The sequence below is a fragment of the Epinephelus lanceolatus genome, chromosome 22 (genome assembly GCF_041903045.1).
Source record: "Epinephelus lanceolatus isolate andai-2023 chromosome 22, ASM4190304v1, whole genome shotgun sequence".
Classification (NCBI taxonomy): Eukaryota; Metazoa; Chordata; class Actinopteri; order Perciformes; family Serranidae; genus Epinephelus; species Epinephelus lanceolatus.
Window position 1 is genome coordinate 9,018,877 of NC_135755.1, and position 17,565 is coordinate 9,036,441.

The 17,565-nt window shown below is 38.4% G+C and overlaps 1 protein-coding gene across 8 annotated transcripts in view; it reads left to right on the forward strand.

Moving 5' to 3' along the window:
* The window catches only part of dysf (dysferlin, limb girdle muscular dystrophy 2B (autosomal recessive)), a 152,210-nt gene that overhangs the window by 57,727 nt on the left and 76,918 nt on the right, over positions 1 to 17,565 (forward strand). For 6 of the 8 annotated variants that reach the window (XM_033609246.2, XM_078164808.1, XM_078164806.1 and 3 more), the window contains 9 exons: positions 1,647 to 1,828; positions 1,921 to 2,061; positions 3,323 to 3,352; positions 3,496 to 3,531; positions 4,618 to 4,659; positions 5,710 to 5,811; positions 7,793 to 7,954; positions 11,564 to 11,738; positions 11,832 to 11,905. In XM_033609246.2, coding sequence (XP_033465137.2) covers positions 1,647 to 1,828; positions 1,921 to 2,061; positions 3,323 to 3,352; positions 3,496 to 3,531; positions 4,618 to 4,659; positions 5,710 to 5,811; positions 7,793 to 7,954; positions 11,564 to 11,738; positions 11,832 to 11,905 — 944 coding nt within the window. The remainder of the gene's footprint in view (positions 1 to 1,646; positions 1,829 to 1,920; positions 2,062 to 3,322; positions 3,353 to 3,495; positions 3,532 to 4,617; positions 4,660 to 5,709; positions 5,812 to 7,792; positions 7,955 to 11,563; positions 11,739 to 11,831; positions 11,906 to 17,565) is intronic. The other 2 variants (XM_078164807.1, XM_078164811.1) reach the window with 1 other exon arrangement.

Below are 17,565 nucleotides of genomic sequence, written 5' to 3' on the forward strand. Positions count from 1 at the left end.
CCCCCTGGGCTGTTTGTATTGCTGTTTACATGAGCTAATGGGCTATTGGGAATGGACGGTAATTGAATGGGTCACCACGGGTGGTGTGTCTGTACAGTGTGTGTGTGTGTGTGTGTGTGTGTGTGTGTGTGTGTGTGTGTGTGTGTGTGTGCGTGCGTGCATGCGTGACTTCCAAGGTTAATTGAGGGCTGGTGGGAAAATGCAACTTAGCTTCTGTTTACTCTATTGCTAACGGCTCCGTAGAGACTCTTTACCCTGCCTGAAATAACAAACTACTCACTGTGTGTGTATGTGTGTGTGTGTGTGTGTGTGTAACTGTACATATATGTGTGCTGTTATGCATGTGCCCACATTGTAAGTTGTGTGCGTGTGTGTGTGTGTGTGTGTGTGTGTGTGTTAACGTGGAGGAGAGTTGTTGTGACCTGGAATAACAAACTTCTCCGAGCGGCGTTCCCAGCCTTCCGTCTCAAGCTCGGCATTCCCAAGCTGCTGATGTCACTATGTGGGACGCCGGGACAGTTTGGACACACACGCATGAGTTTGTCCTGCTATACTTGTGAGGACGCACGTTAAGAATGCGTTCCCTCGTTCCAGCTATAACCTCATCCTGTACTCTGCATCTGAGGACGGCAGCTTCAACTGAGGCGTTCAAGTGCCTGCTTCAAACTGACCCAGGATCTGTTCACTGCCAGTTTAGGCTTCAAATTATCAGGCAAATGGAGACTTTACCTACCCTCCTTTTGTTTTGACATGCATCTTTCACTTTACAGTGACTGTTGTTTCTACAGTCTACTGTAGTTTGTTTGACTATTAAGGAGCATGTGAAGTTTCAGGTAGATTGAACGAAGCTACACTTAAGTTAATGCCAATTGTTGTGTTTTGGCGTAACGTTGACCTTTGCCCCGCCCTCATGGCAACACTGTTTGACGAAAACTCACAGTTTCCACAATAAAGCATCATCAAGGTCTTAAGGCTGTATTGACCAAGTTTGAGGTGGATGTGGTCAACTTTGTAGGAGATATTCATCAAAGTATAAAACATGTAATTTCCTGTTACCAGTAGGGGGCGCTATAACTATCACTAATTACTGACATGTAGATGTGTTCAGGGCAGGACTATCATTAACCCTGTGAAGTTTGGGGAAGATTGGATCACGTATGCTGGAGTTATAAACCACTTCCTGTTTTGTGGCGGACAGACAGTTTGAAGTCGATGTGATAAAATCTCTAGCACTAGTTCATTAAAGTACAACCCCTGGAAATGGCCAAAAATGCACAAAAATTTCACAGTAAATTCAAAATGGCCGACTTCCTGTTTGGTTTAGAGAATGGCTCCAAGAGGCTTTTTTGTACATCTTGGGACGTTACATATGCCTACCAAGTTTCATACACGTCGGTCAAACCAGCTTTGGGGGCTGCATCATCAAAAGAGTGTAGGGTGCGCTACTGAGCCATTTATTTGCTCCTGAGCTCGAGACCCTTCAAATATGGTTATGTTTTGCCAGATGTGATATATGTGCAAAGAATTTTTGAGTATGATAAGCCTCCCAAAAAGGCAATTCATTTGGAGGAAGAATAATAATTCCATGCGAGGACCCTAACGAGAAAACACACCCTGAAAACTACTTGTGTTGTGTTTGTCCTCAGACCCGTACGCCATTGTGTCGTTCCTCCATCAGTCCCAGAAAACAGTGACGGTGCGTAACACTCTGAATCCCACCTGGGACCAGACGCTCATCTTCTATGAGGTGGAGATTTGTGGCAACCCCGAGGCCACGATGGCCAATCCGCCCAACGTGGTGGTGGAGCTTTACGATCAGGACACATACGTGAGTGTCGGAAGTCTGAGTATTTTATTTTTCTAGCTTCTAACTTCCATGTCAAGAGAAATGTTAAAACACGTGTGTTTTTAAATGTCCAGGGCGCAGATGAGTTCATGGGCCGCTGTGTGTGCCAGCCCACCCTCACCACCTCCCCCCAGCTGGCCTGGTTCCCGATTCGCCAAGGGGACAAGAACGCCGGCGAGCTGCTGGCCGCCTTCGAACTGATACGCAGAGAAAAGGTCGGAGGTCAACCTGCAATCCTTAGCAACATCACCACTTACTTCATCTTCTGCTTTATGGAGGACTAAGGCTGCCATTATGATAAAATAATGACTCAGTAAATGAACTTATAAAGAAATAAATGTGGAAATAAAAGCCTCAATTATCAATTAAGTGTGCAGGTTAATTTGAAAACAAAAAAATATCCACAGAAATAGAAAAATAATACATAATTTTTGTATTTATTCCATTTCCATTTGTTATATTTCTCGTTTTCCAAAAATACGAATTTTTCAAATTACTGTTTTTGCGTTCTTTTTTTTGATATTTATTTATTTCCAAATGTATATTATCTATTTCTGTTTTTATTCATGTCCCTGTTTATTAATTTTCTTATATATTTATTATTTATTTCTTCCTTTTTTTGGTTTCTGTATTTCTAAGGTGAAAACAAGAATAAGTAATTTTCATATCCAGTTATTTCCTAATTCATAACGTCATGTTTACATTTATTTCTGCCTTTATTTTTTCCCTGTTTATTTATTTGTTTTTTCATTTGTTCCTGTATAAATTACAAAAACAAACAATTTGTAAAATGTATTTTTGTTTTCTGCAAATTAGTTATTTTTGTTTTTATTTATTTTTTTCATTTATTTATTTCCCTATTTATTTATTTGTTTTTATTTATTTCTGTATTTCTTCACAAAATAAGTGAATACAAAAATAAGTTATGTATAAAATTTATTTGTTTTCGACAAATTACTTATTTTTGTATTTATTTTTATATTTAATTTTATTATTTAATTTTTTTTATGTTCTGTTCACATCTATTTCTTCTTTTATTTATGTCCCTATTTATTTATATGTGTTTTATTTGTTGCTGTATTTCTTCACTAAAACCATGATTAAAATAAGTAATTAAAAGAAAAAAATACATTTTATTAATTTATTTTTTGCATTTCTCTGCATATTTATATATATCAAAATAACCTGCACTCTTATGTCATAACTGAGGCTTTTATTTTAATATTTCTTTCTTTATAAATTTATTGAGCCATTTATTTATTATAACCGCATTTTCAGGCCTCCATTATCTTTCCTATATTGTCTTTATTGTCCTTTTTCTCCTGTTCATGTTCAAATCATGAAAACTGCATGCTGTGTTTAAGGAGTTTTGGAATATGAATATCTCGTGAAGTGTGATCTCAATCCACTAACTTTATTCACACTCATTTCAGTCATTTTATAACAATAATTTTTCCGTCCATTTTGTGTCTGCAGCCAGCGGTTCATCATATCCCAGGTCAAGAGGTCAGTTTATCATTTTCTTCCATTTTTTCTGCTCCCTCTCTTTGTCTCTGTAGCTTTTTATGAAATTTATCTGTCTTTATTTCACTGTTTTGTACATTTCCAGCCTTTAAAACCAAACTTGTCTGTTCCTGTCTCACATACAGGGAGACATCATGACCTCCACCCACGTTCTAGATGAGGTAAGACCACACAGACAACAACTTCTCCCCACAGATTCCAATATCCTATATTATCCAATCATTCAAATTAAAGGGATAGTGCACCGAAAAATGAAAATTCAGCCATTATCTACTCACCCATATGCCGAGGGAGGCTCAGGTGAAGTTTTAGAGTCCTCACATCACTTGGGGAGATCCAAGGGGAGAGGAGGTAGCAACACAACTCCACCTAATGGAGGCTTACGGCGCCCCAGATTAAAACATCCAAAAACACATAATTGAAACCACAAAACATCTCCATACTGCTCGTCCGTAGTGATCCAAGTGTCATTTGAACTGTTTTTAGCCTCATTGTAGCCTGCGCTCACACATGAACGCGGTGCACAGACAGGCAGTTAGAGCTATGAGGCTAAAAACAGAGTTCAGATGACGTTTTTCCAAACAACTTTTTATGTCGGGGCTTCAGGACACTTGGATCACTACGGACGAGCAGTATGGAGATGTTTTGTGGTTTCAATTATGTGTTTTTGGACGTTTTAATCTGGGGCACCGTAAGCTTCCATTAGGTGGAGTTGTGTAGCTACCCACTCTCCCCTTGGATCTCCGCAAGTGATGTGAGGACTCTAAAACTTCACCTGAGCCTTCCTCGGCATATGGGTGAGTAGATAATGGCTGAATTTTCATTTTTGGGTGCACTATCCCTTTAAGACTGTAATGAGAGTGACATGGTTTGAAAGTGACCTCTGATATGATTATTAGAAATCCAGATGGTGTTCTCTTGTCTATGTGCGCTCCTCACAAGTAACCAAACCTGGTGAGAGTTTTTATTTCATACAGAAACACGTCTGTGGTGAGAACAAGCAACTCTGTACAATTAAGAAGCGTTGAATAATAATAACACGAGAATCCTGTTTTAAAACGAATCAGAAACATCATGCATGTCTCTGGTGATTGTGCATTTCCTCTAAAATATGTGCGGAATATGAAATGTGAAATTGTTCATTTCTCCTCTGATGTTTTTTACCTTTTGCTGATGCAGTTCTTCTCTTTTATTTCACTGCTCTTCATCTTTTCTCCGTCTCTTTTTCTTCAATGTCGCTTCCTCAGTTGATGTTTCCAGGATTCCTCTCTGAAAACCTGCAGCAATGGGTACAATATATACACACACACAGAAGGAGATTGGAAAACCAGACCCATCCAACCTGTTTCATGTCTGCATGTCTGTACGACATCATCATACATGCCTGCTCCAGACCAGCCCTCATGTATCACCTTCTTACTCCTGAATTGTGCGCCTTTTTTTCCTCATTTCATACTTTAATATATAATCCAACATTCCACTAACATTTTATTTTCTGTTTCATATTTAGTTGGTTTGTGTGGAAGGCCAGAGAGGACATTTATAAAGATGATCATTTAAATTTTATCCATACAAGTAAAAATAAAGTTTATGATTCCGACCTACAGTAGCATTCATATAGTATCATTAAAATAACAAGTCATTTTCACGTAATCACGAAATGAGAATTTTATAATTACAAGAAAGATCAAGATTTTGTATTTGATATTCAACAATTAGGAGAACACATCATGTAACGTAACAAAAGACGACAAATAAAACATGTCCTCTTCAGCTGTTTTGTGCTCATGTCACCAGTAACCGACTTTGGTCTTCACTTGAATGTTTTTATTTGTGTGGTTTTAACGCTCAAAAACTCACTTGACATGATGATACTAAACATGTAGATATTTAACATGTATTTATGTTACTTGAAAGTGAACAGCATGGCTCGTTTTCATGAGTTTTGTTAAAGTATGGAGGACTAAAGCTAATGTAAATGTCAAAATAAAAGCCTTGATTATTAATTAAATGTGCAGGTTAGTTTTAAAAATGAACACATATGCACAGAAATAGAAAAACTACATTTATTTATTTGACCAAGTATTTGAGAAAAGTAGAAATAGAAGAAGTAGAAATTAGTATTTAGTTTTCAAATTATTTGCATATTTATTTAAAATTGAATTGAATACTCACATTTGTTTTGTTGTGCCTTTTTTATTTCTCAATTTTTTTCTTTTATAATTTCATTTATTTATTTATTTATTACAATGGCAGCTTTAGTCCTCCATGCTTTTATCTTGTGTCTCCTGTTGATGACCTGTCTCCGATTCACCACTGTCCTGTGTTCCTATTGGCAGCCGGAGGAGTCGGACCTCCCTCACCCGCCCCCTCAGAGAGAGCCCAACGTCTTTGTGGTTCCTCAGGGAATCAAACCTGTTCTGCAGAGAACCGCCATCGAGGTATCAATGTCAATATACATATACGTAGAAACTATTGCATGCAGAAAGAAGTGTGTATCTCCTGCTAGCTCACTTAGCACTACTATGCTAGTTGATGTTACAGCTCAGCCGAGGAGGACGCCATTAATGTTTTCATCTGGCGCCGTTATGATCCTGAGCCTCTTGTCCATGAGTAGATGCACTGTTTCTTCTGTGCAGTGATTCGGTTGTCGGGCGTAAATCAAGCAAATTGATCAAGTTGTGGGAAAAGTCACTTTCCTTCATTTTGTTTGGATCACACCCAACATGAGTTTCAATTTTGTGACGCTACCTGCCGCCTGCGGGTTCATCCAACCCTGTAATATGGTTGCTTTACTCTTAACCCAGTTTACACATTACCTGGATTTATCACTTCCTGTTCCTCCATCTGAATGAATAAAAAAATAATTTGTTGGTGAAGATGTTGTATCGTAGGCAAAAGGACTTGCTTGAGTTTCTTGAAGATGTTTCACCTCTTTCTCATCCAAGAGGCTTCTTCAGTTCTAACAGACTGGTGGGGAGTCGCAGGCTTTAAACTCTGTGTGGGAGTGGACCCTTACAGAGTCGCTAAGGTCACATGTGAGTGGAATGCACAGATTTGTACATTGGGGAAACAAAACAACCACTCTGCAGGCGCATGGCACAGCACAGGAGAGCCAGCTCCTCAGGTCAAGACTCAGCTGTCCACTAGAGCCCCGTGTCCACCAAACACTTTCAGTATGGTACCTTTGGAACCAACAGTAACCCTTCAGACATGGTACCTAGGCCCTAGTGTTTCCACTGCAAACAGTACTCTTAAATGTGTCACTCACTGCTCCGTCCAGCACTCACTGTATTTCCTCATCAGCGGTGACACAGATGGAAGTCTGCACCTTGTTTATCGTCCACAGAATGAGGCTGCACGCCGCCATGTTCCTAACAAAATAGAACAGGCTGCAGTGAGAGTCTCTCTCCATGGGATATTTAAAAACAGCAGCTTAGTCCTTCTCAGGCAAGCTCAGGGGTTTAGTGTTGCTGTAGCCCACAGGAACAACGCTCCACGACGCTTTCTTTTTCTCAGAGTGAGGATTAGAATATATGGCGTTCACATAATACGGTCGAAATTGAAGATCCACTCTTTACTTAAAGTGTCTGTCACATAAAAACTAAGTTGTCACAGTGAAATTTAAGGTGTGTTGATGGATTCACGTCATCAACTCATGCATTGAGTAACATTACAAGTTAACGTTCCACCTTAAAAGTCTCCGGCAGTCGGCCCAGTGAATGAAGTTATTTGTTCTCAGGCTCCAGCTGCTGTGAGAGGCAGCAAAACATCCTTTCATTTTATAGTTACAGTTTACTAATAAAACTCCAATCAGACTGCAGTGTTCACAGCTCCACCTTTTAGGACCACATCTGTGTGCTAGGTACCCCAACAGAGGGGGGACCAAACATGGGGACAGTACGGAACAGTTCCTTTGGGACCATCCACAACTTTTCACAGTGGAAACAGAAAAAAAGTGAACTGAACTGAACCGAACTGCTTGTGGAAACAGGGCTTTACATCTAAAGGAAAAGGGACACTCCTTTGAGGACAGCAATGTTCACATCTTGGCCATAGAAGACAGATGTTGTCATGGAAGGGATCCTAAGACTGCATTATGGGTGATATTTCTGACAATTTACCAATCGATTAATCTAGTAATCATTTCTGCTCTAAAAGGGGCCTTGAGGCATGACAATTAATTTACAAGATCATAAATAACCCAAAACATTTGCAGATTCAAGCCTCTAAAATGGCAGCATTTACTGCTTTTCTTGGGAGATCTTGTAATTTGTTTGGTGTTTGGGTGGTTCATCAAACAAAACAACCAGATCTAAGATCCAGGCTCGAGGAATATTGTAATAATTTCTGTCATAGATTAAAGGAGTAGCTGATGATCAAAATAAATGACCACCTGTACCTTCCTGTCCCCTCTGTCAGATCTTGGCGTGGGGCGTCCGCAACCTGAAGAGTTTCCAGTTGGCGAGCATCACCTCCCCGAGCCTGCAGGTGGAGTGCGGAGGCGTCATGGTCCAGAGCTGCGTCATCCGCAGCATGAAGAAGAAGCCCAACTTCGACATCAACATGCTCATCCTTGATGTGGTGAGAACACGCCGACGCACTCTACTGTACATATACACACACTACACGGATGTAATCAGTGCAGAGGCTTTCATGGCTAATGAGAGCTCTGCTGTGATTTGGTTGGCGTCAGTCGTTTGTCTTCATCAGTGAAGCCACAATATTGAACTCTGCTGTTTCTTCTCTTCTTCTAGAAAAGTAGAAATCCTCTGTTAGCAGAAAAGCACTAATTCTGAATGTGGACGCTGTAGAAGTCACACGTTTTCAGAAGCTTCCAGCTCAGTTGCAAATCTGATTTACGATCCAAAACACAACGTGTCTGCAGGGTGGAAGACTTCTCTCACTGATGTCAGTGTATACATTACTGACGCCGAGTAAACGCAGGGTGGAGATGTTTTATCACGGTTGTGACTGTGGCACCAATGCTGACTAGATGCTTTTAAACAGGATGTTACTGCAGAACAAGAACATAAATCAGACAGCATGCGTGTATCTTAAAGCATAGATACATGGCAGGTAGAACTGGTGACAAAGAGCCTCAACAAAAATACATTTCTCTAGATTTCAGGTCTCGTATGTAATTCAGCAGCGTAGAGATTCATCCACCTCTCACAATAATAACAGAACAACGGGCAGAGGGTTTTCTTAGGACTGACAGGCCAGACAGAACACGTGTCAAGAAACTTTCATAGTGGTCTCATTTGCACCAAAATTCACCACCAAAACTCCCTCTGTCTCTCATTCACTTCAATTAAAATCCACGTGACTACTTTGGTGTGATTTGTGGGACTTTTGCATGTCATAGCTAATATTTATTTCAGCTTTGGCCAGTTTTTTTCCATCGTCGACCTCTAGAAACTGTTTTGTCATAACGAATCAGAAAGTCATTAAAAATTCCGCATTACCAGTACAAATGGAACGCACCATCAGTAGCAAAATGAATCCATAAAATAGCATGTGTAAATGGTCTAAAATATTCTCTGTAGTTAACCGATGAATAGTTGTCCATTGACATCCCTGTCCTGGACGCCTTTTTTAGGATACATGTTAAAGCTTCAGCTCCAGATGAATCTAAAGCTGATTATAGACTTGTGTGGTCATGAAACAGCGTCTGTGTGCTGAACTACTAAAGTTCTTTTAATTCAGTCATTTTTTTAATCAACACAAAACCAGGATACTGACAGCAAGAGGGAGCCTCAAGACTCTTTACATATTCTACAGCCATAAAGGTGTCCTCCATGAATATATTTCCAGTGGGTTTACATCGATGCTACTACATTTAACCTAAGTGTTTTCTTGTAAAAACCTAAACTGAAATATGGAAATATTACGCAAGTTTTTCCAAGCGGCAGCTCCAGTACAGGCTCCGAGAGTTTAATGTTAACAATATTAAGGTCTGAAGTTGATCACCTCGGTGTTTTATTATGACAGCTTTAACTGGAGTATGGAAATATTCACATATTTTTCCCTCAAATACATATCCTTGCTTTGGCTCTGGCAGTTTAATGTTAACAAGATTAAGGCCCTGTGTTGACCACCGCAAGTGTCTGACAGCCTCAACCGGACTGTGGAAATATGCACATATTTTTCCCTTAAATTCAGCCGCTGAACCGAGTCCAAGCATTTAATGTTAACAATATTAAGGTCTTAAGTTGACTGCGTAAGTGTTTTCGTATGCCACGGGGGCATAAGAAAATGTCATGTGCATAGTTTCCTTAAATACAACTCTTTGAAGAGTCTAACCACCTCATGTTAGCTCCCTCAGTTTATTGTGTGAGTTTAGCATCATCAGCCCCACTTAAGCCTTTTTTAAAACCAGAGAGGTCAAATGGATTAGAGTCACAAACTCTCTTTATTCTCTCCGAGCTGGCTCTGTTAAATGAGGTGATGCTGAAGTGCACAGATTTCCCTCTTAAAGAAAACTTACCCGTTTTCTGGTTGACATGTGGCAATTGTATGGAGGACAAAATGTGCCGATATAATAACCAAATAAATGAAAAAATATATAAATGAATAAAAGCCTAATTTATCAAATACTGTTCATGTTAATTTGAAAATAAATATACACAAGTATAAAATAATAAATACATTTTATTTATATATTTTTTATTTCTTATATATCTACCTATTTTTCAAATATTAGTAATTTGTCAAATGAATAAAAATATTATTTTTTTGACAAATTATGTAATAAATCGTATTTATATATATTTTTTGACAAATTCCTTATTTTTGTATTTCTTTATTTTTCGTATTTAATTATTTTCCAACTTATTTTTTTCTGTTTACATTATTTTTTTCTATTTCCCAATTAAATCATTTCCCCATTTGTTTATTACTGTATTTCTTTACAGAATAAATAAGTACAAAAATAAATAATATGTCAAACAAACAAAAAATGTTTATTTTTTTACTTTTTACTTTTCCTCAAAAATTAATAACTTGTCAAATAAATAAATACATATAATTTTTCTTGGACAATTTATGCAACTTAAATAAATAAATTATTAAAATTAAATTTCTTTATTCTTTTTGTATTGATTTTCCTATTTATTATTTTCTGTTTACATTTCTTTGCTATTTATTTATTTTTTTTTTTTTTTTAAATGTATTCTTTATTTATTATTTATTTTTTATTTTATTTATAAGTAATTTGTCAAATAACTATTGATATTTGTTTTATTTCTGTTTTGTATGTCTTCTATTTCTACTTCTTTCTCAAAAATGATGAAAAAATTCAAATAAGGAAATACATTTTATTTATGTAAACATTTTTTGACAAATTACTGATTTTTATATCTATTTATTTTCATATTTAATTTTCCAATTATTCCAATTATTTCCAATTATTTTCTGCTTACATTTATTTCTGTTTCTCAGTTTCTTTTCCGATTTCTTTATTTCCATTTTATATAAATCTGTTTTTATTTCTTCACAAAACAAGTAGATACAAATTTAAGTAAATTGTTTGATAAATAAATCCATTTATTTATTTATTTTTTCTATTTATTTTTTTTCCATCTATTTATTGATTGAACCATGTATTTAATAACTTATTTGTTTATTATAATGGCAGCTTTATACCTCCTTACTTTACAGGGAATAATCAGATTATATGAAATTGTCAAATTAAGGTGACATTCGATGCCAGTCGGTTGGTTTCACAGTGCATTTTTGTTAAAATTAGCACAGCGTGGAGAAGAACAGAGTCAGCCATGTTGTCATTTAAGATAAATGTTTCTTTTCATGGTGTCACTTTACACGTAAACACGTTTATTTGAGACCCTGAACTGACGTCTTAAGTTAAAGTTTGTGTCCTGATTTTCCTCACAAAGATCAAATATCTAGCTAAACGGATTCAGTCATTTCTTCCTTGACGTGGGAGAGGTCAGCTAAGGTGTAACGATGCCCTGATTGGACTGTCACCAAGGCGTGTCCAATCAGCTTGAGACAGTTAGCAGTCACAGCCAATCACCATCAGGCAGGCAGGTGGCATATCCAATTAGAGTCTGGTGTAGATCAGAGGAAGTTGTTTTTATTCATGTTGTCTTTCTTTTTCATATCCTTTCCCTTTATTTATACCTCCATCATGATTTTCTCTTTTTAATCCCTTTTTCTTTATTCCCACAGAGACTTCCCTGCGAGGAGCTCTACATGCCGCCAATCGTCATCAAAGTCATCGACAACCGTCAGTTTGGGAGGAAGCCGGTAGTCGGTCAGTGCACCATCCGGTCACTGGAGGAGTACCGGTGCAGCCTGGAGGAGGAACAAGCAACAGAGGAGGAGGAAGAGGAGGAATGGAGACGTAAGACATGGATGGATATAAATTTATCTTGCAAAGAGCTAAAATAATTATCAGTGTTTAAGAATGTCTTCCTCTGTGTGTCTGCATGTGCAGGTGAGACACCCCAGTTAATTTCTGGGGATGTTTTCATTGACATTGATGACGAGGAGCCACTCGTGCCTGACCAGGTAAAACCATCCCGTCAGTTTGGCAGTTAAAGGTGTGAGCAATACCCCGTTATTTTTTAGCAATAAATGCTCAATGACCAAAGAGGAAAAGACCAAAACCATCAAAGACAAATAGCTTTCAGTGTTTGTGCTGAAGGAGCCAAGGAAGCCAGCCTCCACCCTCCATCCACCCAAACAGCACTGCAGACCAAGCACACCCCCCATGGCAACAGCAAATCCCTGATGGAAGTGGCCCTCCAGCAGGACAGTGCAGCATGCCACAAGGTGTCGAACTGGCTTCTAACTTCCCCAGATTCCAGTCTGGTCAAGCTTCCGTGGGACGTGCTGGTACCCCACCTCACGACCCACAGGACTTAAAGGACCTGCCGCCAATGCCCTGGAGTTAGACTCCAAAGGACTTCCCTTGAGGTCCTGTGTTGATGCCTTGACAAGTCAAAGCCAAGTCTGATCCGAGGAGGCCCCACTGTGGAACAGGGGTACCTCTCGGGTACCGGCACGTCCCACAAATGCTTGATAAGATTGGGATCTGGTGAATTTGGAGGCCAGGTCGACGCCTTGAGCTCTTTGTCACGTTCCTCGGACCATTCCTGAGCAGTTTTTATGGGGTGGCATGGTGCATTGTCAGGGTGACGGGGAGGGGCACTGCTATCAGGGAGTGCTGTTGCCAAATGGGCTACTTGATGTGTAATGTGTTTGGGTGGGTAGAGCGCGTCAAGTGGCATCCTCAGGAATGTTACAGTATCGCAGCAGAACATTGCATTGGAACAAGATGATCAATGTTATTCACTTCACCTGTCCGTGGTTTTAATGTTTTGGCTGATCGGCGTATGTTGGACAGAGGAACATGTTAGTTTATGAGCATCAAGCTTTTTTTCCCGATGAAGAGCTTGAAGACCCTCGAGATGTCATCTGGTTCATTAAAAAACATTCCTGGGATTAATAACCAGTGTGCGGACCTTGTCATTTTGTAATAAAATTTTAGTTACATTTGGTAAGTGCAATCCAGCAGGGACGCAGCCGGGAATCTCATCTTGAAGTCCTGGTTAATTTGATGACGCTTGCACTTACTGGCGTTTCCTGTGGTTGCTTCACAATAAAAGCAACTCTCTGGTCCCCTCGATGAGCGTTTTTAATTCGAAGCAGCAGCCAACCTGGTCAAATACTGACTCTAGGTCAGTGGCCCTCTGCGTCAGAGATGTACCCTTTAGTGGCGGTATGAGATGTACCGATGCTACTGCTTGGAGTCTGCTATTGGTGTCCCACAAGAAAACTGACGTTTGACGAGTATCTAGTTATAGTGTGACGGGTGTTGTTATCTGTGAATCCCTTCTGCTTGTGTTGATAATTTCAATTTAGTGCTTGAATGGCGGACCCTGCCACTAACAGAGAAAACTACTACAATACAAAGAGATTAATTACTGAATGTAGATACTTGCTGACCATAATTTGCATCAAAAATGTCTTTTGAACTAATCATCTTTATCTTTGGAAATATGAGCTGCCTGAAAGACAAAGCTCAGGGCACAAAAGCTTCTGTCAGCGTATAACAAATACCTTCAGAGTAATTACTAAAAACAGCCTCTGTAGTGGTCTTTGCCAAGATGCTGAACCACTGTTGATCAGTAATCAATAGATGCTGTTACAGGTCTCACGTTATTGAACGAATTAGATTCACGGAGAAGAAGGTCGCGTTCTTTTGGTGAAAGAAAAACTGCAGCTGAACTTTAGCTCTCCAGTTGCTCTTCATTACAGCTGAACCGACTGTAAGTGGTTTAATACCCAATGTTCCAGAGATTTTTCCTAATGCATGTATTAGAGAGGTGTGTGTGTGCGTGAGTGTGTGTGTGTGTGTGTGTGTGTGGGTGACATTTCTGTTGATGCTTATTTATCTGCGTGTGTGCATCTTTGTATGAGTTCGCAAATGTGTGCTTTTTTCAGACGTGGGGGTGTAAAGGGCAACTATGAAACACTCGTTTTTCCACAGGGAACATCTGTGTGTGTGTGTGTGTGTGTGTGTGTGTGTGTTGTGGCCTTTGCACAGTTGTAAAGACTGATCAAAAAGGGGTTTCTGAACGTGTGTGTGTCTGTATCGTCGTCTGAGTGTGTTTCTGTGTGTGTGCGTGTGTGCGTGTGTGTGTGTGTGTTTGTGTGTTCAGTGGTACCAGCAGCAGCATAAATAAACATGTTCTGACCTGACATGATGACATGGCAACCCTCTCTGTGGTCGGTGGTTACCGTGGCGACCACGAGACCCACGCTCGTCACCAATCATTAACATTCTCTCTCCCTCTCCCTCGCTCCCTTTTCTCCCAGTTTGAGACATTTAGTCCTTTCTCTCTTTCTTTCATTCTTTCTTTCTTTCTTTCTCTCTTTCTCTGGTAAATGAGGAACATGGAAACTATTTTCCAATCGACCTAATCCCTGTTTGAATTTCTTAAGTTTGACACACACCATTGACATTTTATCGTGCACACATACTATACACACACTCAAACCCACAGACACAACCACACACTCACCAGGACACATACATGAAGAGACAGGCAGTGTTCTTAAACTGAGAGAGGCAAACATGCTAATGTTAAAAATTTGAAGGACTTTCAACTAAATGTAATGTCAGAATATCTGAAACCCCATTGCCAGAAAAAATGTTGGAATTGAACGTTATTATGTAGCCGACACTTTGAAACCTTACGTATCAACAATGCTGTGGTTAACGTGGTTTGTCTCAGGCACAAAAAGCAATTGGTTATGGTTAGGAAAGATCATGTTTGGGCGCAAAATACCAGGTGTTGATGGCACTATCCCGACAGGAAATGCAGCCTTGTCTCAGTCAAAGACAATTGCTTGTCATGGTACTATCCCGGCAAAAAAAACGATTTTCTTGTTAATTGGTCTCAAACAGTGGTCTGCACCTTGGCAGGACACTCACCCAGGTGTCACGCCATTCCCCGTCTCCTCCACCTCCAGATGACAAAGTCAGCTCATTTTAGAAACGTTGATATGATACGTATAAAACATGCAAATGTAGTCCAGCGTATTTGTGGTTTGCAGAATCGTACAATGCCAACATTTTCTTTTTCCAGTCGGGCTGTATTTTCATCTGCATGCTACAGAAAGTCCATGAGAACTCTCGGTGCAAGCTTCGCCTCATAACTTTGGACAAAACGAAAAGCCCAACTTGACCCAAAGTGGTATTTGTAACGCTGTAACAACATGGCAGGTTGCAGATCAGTGTACACCGTGAACAGGCATCATCATCGTCAACATTATTAAAATGTACAAACAAATGTTAATGAAATGTCTAAAAAAAATGTTGATAATGTGTTGGAAAAAATGTGGATAAAACGTCTGACAAATGTTATTAAAATGTTGGAAAAAAATATTAGTAAAATGTCTGACAAAATGTTGATAAAAATCTCTGAAAAATTATTGATAAAATATCCGAAAAACATTATCAAAATACACAAACAAATGTTAATGAAATGTCCAAAAAAATGTTGATAAAATGTCAAAAAACACATACCAGATAACATACCATAAAAACATTATTAAAATGTACAAACAAACGTTAGTGACATGTCTGAAAAAAAATGTTGATAATATGTTGGAAATACTTTTGATAAAATGCCCGACAAATGTTACTAAAATGTCAGGAATGATAGTAATAAAATGTCCGGAAAAAAATGTCAATAAAATGTCCAGAAAATATTATTCAAATGTCGTAAAAAAAAATATTAATAAAATGTCCAAAACAGTCAAAGAATCATCTGAAAAAAATTAATAAAATTGTCGGAAAAATGTCGATGAAACCTTCAGAAAACTATCAATAAAATTTTTGAAAATCATAACAGAACAAATGTTAATGAAATGTCAGAAAAAATGTTAATAAAATTTCTGAAAAAATATTGAAAAAATTGTCAGAAAATTTGTTTTAAAATATCTGGGAAAAGGGGGTTAAAATGTCCAAAAAATATTATTAAAATGGCGGGAAAAGATATTAATAAAATATCTGAAAAAGTATTGATAAAATCTCTGAAAAAAATGTTGATAAAATATCCGAAAAAAACATTATTGAAATGTCCGAACAAATTTTAATGAAATGTCTGAAAAAATACTAATAAAATGTCTGAAAATGTTTAATAAAATGTCTAAAAAAATGTTTTTGAAATCTCCAGAAAAATATTGATAAAATATCCAAAAAACAAAATTAAAATGCACTAACAAATGTTAATGAAAAGTCTGAAAAAATCTTGGTAAAATTTCTGAAAAGGTATTGATAAAATTGTCCAAAAATTTGTTGTAAAATGTCAGGAAACAAGGGGGTTAAAATGTCCAGAAAATATTATTAGAATGTCAGAAAAAGTATTGATACAATCGCTGAAAAAAAGGTTTATAAAATATTAGAGAAACATTATTGAAACGTCCGAACAAATTTTAATAAAATGTCCGAAAAAATACTGGTAAAATTGTCTGAGAGACTGTTTTAAAATGTCTGAAAAAATATTGACTGTACTGGAAATACTTTTGATAGAATAACTGAAAAATGTTCCTAAAATATTTATTAAATGTCTGAAAAATACTTTTAAAATGTCTGAAAAATACTTTTAAAATGTCGGGAAAATTATTAATAAAATGTCTGAAATAATATGTATTATTACATATTTGAAAATAACCTTAAGTTTTGGGGGCACTATATACTGCAGTGTGTCTGTGTGGTTGCTCACCTGGCAGCTGCAACTCCACCGCTATTTCCTTTTATACTTTGTCCTTCTTTACGTGATCATCCGAGCTGGAATACACATCATGCAGGCAAGGTTTCTGCTGCCACAACTACACAAGGGTTTCCTCCATGGAGAGCTGCTATCTGTCTGTTTGTTTGGATTTAGTATTAGTCTGTTGGTTAGTTAGTAGACGTAGATCGTAACAGCTGTCACACGGTGAGATGGTCATTTGAAGTTTCTGACACTGTCAGAATTTTATCCCAGGCTGTCTTTGATCGCAACTGTGACAACAGCCATCTTTGAACCTCTCTCACTGTGCAACGTAGGACCACCGTTTTAAAGCCACGACTAAAGATATCGCCACGTTTCTTTCACGTTGGTCATCTTTCGTCTGTCACACAGTCACACAGTGTATGTAGGCCTTGAGAGGTGCTTGTGGGGCATATTTAGTTACCCTTGGATGGAGCCAAGCTCGCTGTACCCCTTGTTTCCACTCGTTTTGGTAAGCTAAGTTAGCAAGCTGCTAACTGTGGATGTCTGACATCCAACTCTGAGGTTACGGAGCATGATCTCAATTACTGTTAATGGAGAAAATGCAAAGTCAGTAAACACACTCAACAACCTCTTATCCCTTCACACACACACACACACACACACACACACACACACACACTGCTGTGGTCTATTAAATGGTTTCTTTGTGTATATTAGTGAACAGAGGATTGTATAGAATCAGGAGACAACATAATTTGGTCTTAATGGTTTGGCAGACCTCATGAGGCTTTCATACTCTCTGTTGAGGGGGCAAACATGAATAATGCACACACACGCACACACACACACACACACACACACACACACACACACACACACAAACCGCAGCTATCCTTGTGAAATCACATTTGTACCAATAAGGACTGAAGGGAGCTGGATAGA